We start from the raw sequence: 11,169 nt of genomic DNA, 5'->3' as shown, positions 1-11,169 counted from the left end.
TGTGTGTTTAAAATTTACATGAAAAGTGTAAAACTTATAAAACTTTATCACAGTTTGTCAACATAAACTTTGGGGGATCTTGAAGTATCTGAAAAATTAAGTGACCTTTTAAAGTGTTTACTGTAACAATAGGAGACAAAGATAAAGCTACACCAGAGGATTTTATAAGCAAGAGTCTAAGATATAGGTGATATAATAGGCTATAATATCAAAGCTTATAGATCTGTAAAATCAGTGGGTTACAGGGAAATGGATAACTCTTTAATGAGGACAATCTAAAATTCTCTCTTCAATATCTTTAGTTAGCATTTGTGCCCAGTGTTATACCACTGGCAATTTAATTCATCTTCCAGATGTCAAATAAGCCCTGACCATAAGAAAGCAGATTAACCCCTCTTGTGCATGTTAACCCAGTAGAGGACAATCATGATCAAAGATCATTCCCAAATAAAAAAGACAACTTGTGTAATTATTTGGGGCCTACTAGTAATAATTGTAGTCCTGAATCAAACTTAAGTTCATGCAACCACAATTTATAAACTTGTAGTCAATTGTAGGTTTGAAATATAAGGCAAAATGAATGCTTACCGAAGGCCAACGTTAGAACAATTTGAACAAAGCCAGTCTCCCATGTAAGTAATTACTTACTTCCATGTAAGTAATTATCTAAATATTTTCTATGGTTCCTCCAACTTTCTACCAGGACCACATGAATTTATTAAAAAAAGTTATCACAACAGTGATTTTAAAAGTTATCACAGCAGTGATTTTTATAAACAAGACTTTATTTCAAATATATTTTATAGTTTGTGTGTAATTAGGATTGCTTTCCAGAATCTGAAATTTAATACTAAATTGAACAGGCAATGTACAAAATGATGGTGTTTACTTAGGCCTACTGGATTCCTACGGTTGTTCTCGTAATTTTTCTTTTCGCTTTTAAATTGAATCAGTGGAGACATTAATGATAAAACAACTTTCATTCTCTTGGTTGTATTTTGAATACCAACAAAGTACCATTCCACACCATATTCACTTGTATCTTTAGAAAATGGTAATAATAGGGAGAGTAAAATCTCACGTATCTGGACCTAGTTGCAAAACGATAAAATACTGTGATCAGAGCTGAACTGGTTCATTCTTGGTGGTAAAAATATTGGGTTGGCCAAAAACTTCGTTCAGGTTTTTCTGTAACACCCAAACGGACTTTCTGGCCAACCCAATAGTTTTGCTAAGCAAATTGGTAGAACAAACTAAATTGCAGAACAGATGTTTAGCCTGTTTAATAAAATGTAACTATTTTTAAGAACTTTTAGCAATACTATTGCATATGCTTTACATACTAATTACAATGCTTACTTATAAAACAGTTCATCTCAGCTAGTTACTAGGTTGCTTTAGAAACTCAAGAAAAATAAATTGGATATTTTTCATAAATATTCTTTAACTTAGATATTGAACTAATTCATGCTTACCTTCACCCCCATAGTTATAATTGAGGTTTCCATGATGATGTCAAGTTATAAGTAGGGATAACATCTGAACTTTAAAATTTGGTAAGAATGACAGTATCTTGATTTTTTTTTTTTTTTTAGTATCTTGATTTTTTTTTTCAGTATCTTGATTTTTTAAAAAACACATATGTGAACTTCCTCAAACACCAATTTCTAAAACTGTCAGAATTGAGATTAAAAAAAAAAAAAAGAATGGATTTCTTTTCACTATTGCCAGAATTTTTCTGGTTGTTCAAGGAATTGTCAGTAAGAAAACAATCTACTATTGCATGCTAGTCCTAAATATTCCGTAAGAAACTAAAAAACACAAAGGCCAAGAAAAGAATGTTTCTAAAATGCAGTGTGACAGGACAAAACAAAGAACTTTGTTTGGTAGGAAGGAGACCAAAGGTGGGATTTTGCACCTTGGGTGAACCAAGCTTTCGTAAGCAGACAAGATTTCCCCATCTACATATACTTAACATACTCCTACGATGCTGCTTCCTGAAGAAACAGGATGAGACTGTGACCACTGTAGCTGTAGGTGGTCTACTAAAAACACTACACGGAATGATCATTTCTCCACTTCTACAATGGATATTTTCCTTTCAAAAGCACCTCAATTTTTTGGCAAATATTAAGTGGGTATAGTTTTGTGTGTTTCAGTTGTATTTCCGGTGTCCGACTGGTCTGGAGTCTCTGAAGCCTACTGCTTTGCCATGATGAACAAAAGGAGAAGCAGAGAAACAAGGATAACATGTGCACATGTTCTGGTGGATCAAATGCCCTCAAAAACAATCTAATCTATGAAGGGACAGATTGAGGACTCTTTCTAGCCTCAAACTCTTGATGAATCACTGACCCTCAGCTTCACAGAGGTTTTTATAGAGGCCTAAGGTTAAAGTATGGTAGGCAATAGGATCTGCAGAATGTGACATGCACAAAAGGTAGATAAAAGTGGAAAATAGCCCCATCTCTTGGTTGTTTTGAAGCACTAGGGCATGCAGAATAATTATTTGGAGCTGGTTAATAGCAACAGGTTTATCCCTATCCCTAGAGATTCTGATTCACTACATCTGGAGTCTGGCCTAAGAATCTACATTTTTAACAGTTAATTCTAAAGCAGGTAGCCCACGGACCAGACATTGTAAACTACTGATACTTCTGTGAAGGGTTACAATGGGAAAAGTGTTAGTAGAACATACCTTCTTTATATACTTACTTCATATTCATTTGAACCAGATGTTATGCAACCCAGTTTCTTGATACTTATTTAAAAACCACCCAATTAAACAACCAACCAACCAACCAACCAAAACCTTTATGGGAAATGATTACACATAAAACTATCAAGATAGAAATACATATTATGGTGGAAGAGACAAGCAAAAATGGCCACTGGAAGAAAAGGAGCCTTCTTGTTTTAACATTTGCTTAAAAAGCTGAAGGTAGAATCCCGAGGGTAAATGTCAGAATGTTAAACAATTTAGAAATATCCATTATTGTAAATTAGATACCAGTAAAAATTATTTATAGTTCTTACTTTCATAATCTGAAATTTAGAATTTCTATACCAACAATAGACTGAAATTCAGTTCTAAAGTGTAGAAACCCTGCCCCAATGATAGCGTCAAGCTTGGGAAAAATGACATTAAGCGTGCTTCAGGCTGCAGGATTTTTAAGTGTTATTAGCTTCAATTACATACAAGAAGGATAACTTCTGACGTTACAGTGAAGCTCTCTCATGAGATGCGTTATAAAGAGGCCTTCTTGAATGTCCACCTCTAAGATCTAAACCCTTAGTTCTCAGTTCAAAGTCAACTTCAGGAAGTGAGGTTATCTATATCGGAAACAAAATTAAATTATTTTTCATACTTTTGCTCTTTTTATAAGAAGACTAATGATTAAACCGCCATAATAAGAATTGTGAAAAGAAACACAGTATAATAGGTAAAGAACACATTTGCTGTTTTTATTGGTGCCTTGCATGGCAGTAATACTGAAAAAAGAGAATGCAAAAACAAAAAACAAAAACAAAAACAAACAGGTTGGTGGCAACCCACATCTTTTTTTTTAAGAGTACATAAACTCCTGTTTTATTTTTATTGTGGCATGAATGATAACATAAAACCAAAAACATGAAAATATACAACTTATATTACACTATGTGTTATGAACAAAATATAAATCTATAACTCTATGTTATATTTACATAATTATTTATTTTATTAAATTTCAAGTGAGATGGTAGGTTGCACATACTTTGTTTTAAGCTCCAGGCATTTGATTGTCTCTTTTCTACATTTTCCCATTTTTACTCATAAAATCCAAAACATTAGGACTAAGAGCTTTAGAGCCAGTGGAGCTGTATAAATACTGTTTTAATGAACCAGTGACAGAAACACTGGGGAGGACAGGAATCAATCAGTAGAAAACCCAACATCATCTTCAACCTGGGAAATTGATAGTTATAGGAAACTTTAAAATTAAATACTGTAAAAGCCTGTCTAAAAGAAAACCTATGCCCTATAAGACAAAAGAGATCTCTGAACCACTTTAAGTGGGCTTCATATCTTTCCTTGCAGACCCCATAATTTTTATTTTACTATTAACTTGATAGACAAATATTTTATAAACCTGTTTGTAAATATACAGTTGTTTATTACAATTCAAATAATTTACCCATTAGAATGAATGAAAACATAATGATTTTTGATGTTTTAAATGTGATATAAGAAGTTTCTTCTGGGAACAGTAACATCTTCTGGATTAAGAAAATATCTGAAATTGGACCATAAAATATTTAAAGATAATTTTCTTTAAATGAATTAAGGTAAAAAGTCTACTCCAAAATCAAACCTATGAAATAACTTCATCAAAGAAATTCTTTTATATTTGTTCCTTATAAGAGGATTTGGTTTCAATAATGATTATGTTCTTTGGGAGGGATTTTATACATGGTTAACTCTTAACTGTAGATGCCAAATAAATGTTAAAAATCGACTTAACTAATTTAGGTATAAGTGGACTGAAGAACAGTTTTGTTATTTTATACAATTGTGACTAGACAAATTCTTAGTAACTTATATATGAACTTTAACCTATTTTCTCCAGTGATGCTCTTAGATTCATATTAAAACATGACTGTTTTTAGAAGAACTGATTACAACAGCCATAAAAAACAGAATTCTGGCAAGATTATCCCTCAGTACTAGGGTTAGCGTATGTGCCTGTGGTTTGTGTTTGTGTGTGTGTGTGTGTGTGTGTGTGTGTGTGTGTGTGTGAGAGAGAGAGAGAGAGAGAGAGAGAGAGAGAGCAAGTAATGTGAAATGTGAACAGGTAGGTAGGAAAGGGGAGAGAAGGGAGACTTTATGTTCATTTGAGTTTGATCTTACTCTCATTTCCTCTCCCTTATCTTTTTTGGTCATCACGGGGCACAGAAAAAGAATACAAGGTTTTAGGATCCTTTACAAAAATGATAAACCAATCAAATGCCAGAAGGCAATGTGCTAACCCAGTAGGCTGCCATTCATAGCACCTGTTATCAAATGACTTCAAAGCACTTTAAACATTAATATGATTTTTTGTTTGTTTTCTTTTGGGGAAAATTAAGGCAAAACAATTGTGACCCCCAGTGAATCAGACATCAGAACAAGAGAACATAATGCAAAGCTATGGACTCGCTTTTGTTTCAATCCATGCACAGTTTTGTCTCTCTGACATAAATCTAACTAAATAAAATTAACTTCTGAATTTCAGCCGTTAAAGGTCACCATTAACAATTTCATTTTCCCCTTCAAATAAAACAAGTAAAAAACAAACAAAAAGACCAAACAGAAGTGTTTTGTCAATTCACTGGTAAGTGTGTTAGAATTTGTGTCAGCCATGAATGCCCTCAGTGGCATCTACCTGGAGCTAAAACAAAGTATTCTTGTAGCCCAAAGTCATGAAATGAAAACAAAGCATCTTTATAACATGGTGGAAAATAAGTGTCCAGCAAACGTGAGAGGTGAACCCACATAAGTCAGAAAGAATTTGTTAACAAAGACAGAACAAATTTTTAAAAATCTGTTTTCACATTGTACATAATAACGATATAAAAACAAATGTCCATTTTTTTATCCAGAGTGCTTAAAAACAAAACGAACAAAAACAAAAGAGAAATTGGCTGTAGATGACTGTGGCAATTAAATAACTAAAATGAGTGATGAGAGCCTAAGTTAACTGAGATTGAATACGACCCTCCCATTAATTCACTTGTAGGTATTAAACGCCGGAACGTGACATTTGTTGGGGCCAAACTTTTAAAAAGGAGAAAACTTATGGAAGGATAAATGAAACTGTGTGAGTGAATGTGTTTGTGTGTGTGTGTGTGCGCATATATATATGTATGTATACATATATATATATACATGTTGGAGATGGAAATTTGTTTTAAATATCTAACAACTTATTGGCTGTACTTCCAAATCAGAGGAGAATAAAATAGAAAGGGAGAAATAAATTATGCATAACTTACTAATCTGGGAACAGCTGACCATTATTATTATTATTACTATTATTATTATTATTTTATCATCATCATCATCATTATTACAACACTAGCAAAAAGAGGCAGTTCAAATGAAAATACAGTCATCAAAAACAAACAGAAAAACAAACAAAGCAAAGTCTCTGACATGCAGGATATGATTAGCTCCTCCAAGCAAAACCCCAGAGCAAGTCTTTTGAGAGAGAGAAAAATAAAAAGGATTTTTTTCTTATGTATATGTAAAAAATCAAACTTTAGGGTCAGGTTTGGGGAGGGTGGGATAGGAAAATGATGACTGGAGTGAAAACCATAGCACATCCAAGCTACTGGTTGGAGTATTTACTGTCTGATGGTTCAGCACAAACAACACTAATTCAGTTTAAATGACTTCCCATTTATTTGGACAAGCCCTACGACTGCCTTGGCACTTGGCTGGCAAAGTCTAAGCAGCCCCGTCACCATCGGTTGTTGCTCTATGCACACACTCTGCTGGAATCAGAAATTGGACTTCAGTGGATTCATCTTACAGCAAGAGTAGAGCAGTGGCAAGGGTTGCTGGGCTCAGCCAGGCTCCCTCTTGTTGGGCTGTGACAACTTTTAATCAAGTTCTGCCTTTTACGGCATGAAATGCACATGGCCCACAATTCTGAAATGCAAATGGCCTCCACCTCATTTCATGGAGGGATGAAAAATACCTTATAAAATCATCAGTTCCATTTCCTGATCAGGAAAGGATGGAATGTTGAAGAAATAAGCTAATTCTATATTTCTAGAATATGGGCAAATATATTCAAGGGAAACAATGATTGTTTTGCTTGAAGTTATCAACAGGAAAAACAAACAGAAATCATTAGGTAGGAAATGTTAGTGGAACCATCTGACCAGGGAGAAGGAACATCTGGGAACAGTTTGCTTCCCTGTTATACACGCACCCCTCTATTACACAGGGCCACCTGATCCATCCAATAATAATCATATTAGAAGTTTAAAAATATAATTTCTGAGCCCTATATTGGTTGTCATTTGAAGTGCAAAGTCAAGGTCATGGCTGCTTCCAGACCAGTCACTTAGAAGGATGTGGGATTTCATCCCCAGATGTGGGTTTAACTCACAATGGTCCAACATTATTCCAATTAGTACCATAATCACACACATACATACACACAAAAATCCAAGATCAGAAAATATTTTTTTCTCTAAATTTCTTATGTCTCTCTCTCTCTCTTTTCACCTGAGAACAGCACCTACAGTTTCCATTAAAAAAAAAAGTCAAATCTCACCAGCTGCTGGTATTTCAGGTTTTTCAAGGGATTGTCTAAGATATAACACTGTCCTAATTTAAGAAGGAACAGGAAAAAGGAAAGGGAAAAAAATCAACTGGGTCAATACTTCAGTACAAATTTGGCACTTGCTCAAAGATGTAGTGTGGTGTGCAACAGATAAGAAAGTCCTCTAAAGAAAATGATTGCTTATTTTGTGGTGGATAGCAAGGAAGTTAAAAACAGGCTCTTTTTCCCTCTTCCCCCCATGCACAGACTCCCATCTTTAAAGTATAGAGATGGAGAAGGTGGAGAGAAGTAAAGAGAAATTCATCTTTCTTTTTTTTTTTTCTGTCAGGTGCATTACCGAAAACAAAAACAAAAACAAAAACAACGAAAGGAAAGAAAGAAAAGGAAAAAAACCCAGAAACCCCAAAAAACAAAACTTATTTCTTTTTAAAAACTGTAGCACAAAACAACAAAACACATTCACAAGCCACTTGTTGGCACTGTGTACCTGAGTGAGAATTTCTAGAACATTGTAGAACAAACAGCCATAAAGTTTATTAAAAAAAAAAGTTGACGGGTAAGACTTCAGTGCTTGGATGTAGCAGCTGAATTACTGGCATTATTTTACCCATAGCTTATTTCAATCTCTTGTTGTTGATATTGTTGTTTGCTTGTTGTATTTTTATTTCCTTTCCAAGCCTTTTGAGGCTGAGGTCTATTAGTCAGCTGATGTCCCAACTATTTAAGACTAACAGTTAAAGTAACAGTCAGTGTATGAGAAAGTTAATGTGCTTGGCCACTGGTAAGGATGAACCAGCTAGGGCTTCTTTAAGTCCTAAGGTCACAACAATCTTTTGACCCTTATCAGTTGGCTTGTCCTGCAATATGGTTTTCACTGTCACTCCCATAATCTACATCTGGATCATCCTCTTCCTCCTCGTACTCATCATAAATTTCTCCGTTGATGTCCTCAGCCTGGATCTCTTCTTTGATATGTGGCTCCTCTCCTTTCACGCCGTAAGTGCTCTGGATAACAGGCATCCCAGGCTCCGGGCTGCTGGACACGCTTGAGTGCTCTGAGGGCAGATGAGGGGAGGGCATTCCAGCCATGGCGATGGCTCCAGGGTACACGACACCAGCAGTGGCGATGGGGATCTGTGCTTGTTGCCTGTTGGAGAGGAATTCCCAAAAAGAGACCGTGGGTGAGTGGACGGTTGGATGCAGGCCTTACTTACTCTATAATTAATTTGCTCAAGTTGTCCAACTCGAAGGTCATGATTTTTACCCTGCTGCCCGACATTTTGGAAACTGTATCCTACTTTGATCCCAATACCTTACTTCTATGTAGTGCTTTATAGATTACAAGGCATTTGCACGTGTTACCCATTTGATTCTTAAAGTGATTGCTACTTTTCTACTTTATGAAAAGAAACTGAGGGACAGAAAGATTAAGCAGAAGAACTCAAGTCCCTGAGCCCGAGTTAATTTTTCCTTCATTACAACATGTCGAAACAGTTTTTAAAAGAATTAAACCTAAAGATAATTCAATTTTAATGGAAAAACCCTAAAGTCTTAGAGCTCTCAAAATAAAACTTTACTGCCCAGAGCTCACCAGAACTGAACAGGGTCCACCTCATCCCTGAAATAGTTTTCAGCGGGGGTAGGAAGTAGGGCTGGCCTCATGGGTGGACCACCTCTGCAGCTGTACAGGACCCAGGGCTTAGACAGATCCTACACTTGGTTTAAAGTTCTGTTGTCACAATCTTGAAATTCTTAAAAAACCTTTCAACAGGGACCCCGCATTTTCATTTTACACTGGGCTCCACAGATATATTCTGTAGCTGGTCCAAGTATGAAGGGATTAATAGATGATGTTCATTTATGCCTTCTTTCATTCATTTGTCTGTTTACGATTTCCCCAAGGAGCGCTGGGTCTCGTGCTCAGTGTGGAGAAGAGTACTGCACTGGGATATAAATCACAGACCCTTTGGACAAAGCAAGCAGCTTCTTTCAGGGGAGTGGAGGGGATAGGGCAGATTAGAAAAGTTTTGTGGTTTTTTTGGTAAAGTATCCTCTGGCCATTTTCAGAACAGTACTTATTATTCTAAGAAGCTCTCAGGATCTTATTTACTGTTCCATATATGAACAACTTTATTTCTGTGCTTTTTGATAAAATTATGCAGAAACAATGTGGTTGCAGGCCTTTGCCATAGGAAGCAGGGTAAGACATACTGAGAGAAGCATCCTTAACTCAGAAGGAAACTTTCCCGTTCACAACTTGTTCTACCCTGAAGAGAATCCCTACTTCATGTGATCTTGTAAGGCCACACGTGTGCCTTGAGAGCCCAGAGGCTCTGCTATATTCAGAAACAAGTCTTTCTTTTGGAATCAGTTTTATGTTGTATTATCTCAGCTAAGTTGTTAGCTGCTGTGGAATTTACACTGTGAGGCCTTGGAATTGATGAAAACCAGCAAGAAAAAGAACCAGGAAGACTTCTATGTTTTTAATAGCAAACTTCAAAATTCTTTACTCTCAGATATTTTATTTTCAAACCAGCTATTGACAAAGCTCCCACATCAGAGCCATTGTTCTAGGAGCCTGGAATGAATTCACATGAAGTGTTCTTTCTCAGGATTATAAGGGGACAGTTTAGTCTCTGAAAATACACTGTGCTCAGGTGCTTTCTCAAAATGCTGCTTTGCAACTAAACAAATACATCGCACATCCCATTAAGCGTAACGGGAAATGTTCTCTATGGGAAAATGACCGCAAGGTCCTTACCCAACGTTGAAGTATTGCCGCATTTCCTGCCGCCTGTTCCGCATGATTGCCTTGTATTCCCCGATGCGCAGCTTTTTGCCATCCACCAGGCAGGTGCGCTTCGGCCTGGGCTTGTATTTGTAGTCAGGGTACTTCTCCAGGTGCTGCTTGCTGAGACGGGCTTGCTCCTCATAATATGGCTGTTTCTCTAGGTTTGTCATAGCTTTCCAGCGAGATCCTATGAGGAAAAAAACGTCACAATTCCCATTTGCACAGCGGCTGAGGATCCTAAAAAGGTATAACTGAGAACACGAAAATCTAAAGTAAAAATGTTGGCCAAATCCCAGAAATACATAAAAAGGTTATGATTAGTGAGCTCTGACTCAAGAGGTGAGATGCCACAAGAACAGAGGTGTTGGCGGCAGTGTCCTCAAAGACTGTGCACCCAGAGATACAAACACTAAGCAATATTTTTCTTCTGGCTTGAATGAACAATTTAGCCAAACTTGTACCTTAGGTACTTAAAAGCTCATAGATGAGTTAATGGAAATATCTTTCATTTCTACATTAGACCATGATGTAATTCAACTGTGAACTGAAAAGTTATTCAAAAATGCATTACATATTTTGAATCTGAGGGTAATTATCTAGTTACTGAGTATTGTTATGCAGGGTACATTACTTACTACAAAGGTTTCTAACGTATGGTACGTGTAATTCTCATCCTCCCCCAAATGTTTAAATATGCTTATGTGATTAGTTAAAAATTTATTTCATTAAAATTCTAATTCTAAAAAATACATTAATGAACATGCACTGGGTAACTACTGTGAGCTAGATACCGTACTAAAACCTTTACATAAGTTGTTTCATTTTTACCTTTCACCATAATCTCGTAAGCAGACAACATTTATACCTATTTCTAAAGATTAAAAAATTGAAGTTCAAATAGATGAAGTAACTTACCCAAGGTCACACAACTATTAACTTGTGGATCACTAACTCAGACTTAGTCAGAATTGAAATTGAAATTGTGGTACAACATGTATCCTTACATACCTATACCCATCTACTATATAGGATCTAGCAGAAATCAAAACTCACAATAATAAGTAT

The 11,169-nt window shown here is 35.9% G+C and overlaps 1 protein-coding gene across 1 annotated transcript in view; it reads right to left on the bottom strand.

Annotated features, from left to right (window-relative positions):
• Window positions 1–3,439: 3,439 nt before the first annotated feature.
• The window catches only part of SOX5 (SRY-box transcription factor 5), a 399,232-nt gene continuing 391,502 nt past the window's right edge, over window positions 3,440–11,169 (bottom strand). The window contains exons 14-15 of the mRNA XM_027129433.1: window positions 10,075–10,291; window positions 3,440–8,460 (exon numbers count right to left, since the gene is read on the bottom strand). Coding sequence (XP_026985234.1) covers window positions 8,157–8,460; window positions 10,075–10,291 — 521 coding nt within the window. The 3' untranslated portion in view covers window positions 3,440–8,156. The remainder of the gene's footprint in view (window positions 8,461–10,074; window positions 10,292–11,169) is intronic.

The sequence above is a fragment of the Aethalodelphis obliquidens genome, unplaced genomic scaffold (assembly GCF_003676395.1).
Source record: "Aethalodelphis obliquidens isolate GAN/ISIS:26980383/991018 unplaced genomic scaffold, ASM367639v1 scaffold36, whole genome shotgun sequence".
NCBI lineage: Eukaryota > Metazoa > Chordata > Mammalia > Artiodactyla > Delphinidae > Aethalodelphis > Aethalodelphis obliquidens.
The sequence above is the reverse complement of the archived record's forward strand: the minus strand, read 5'-3'. Positions and strand labels throughout refer to the sequence as shown.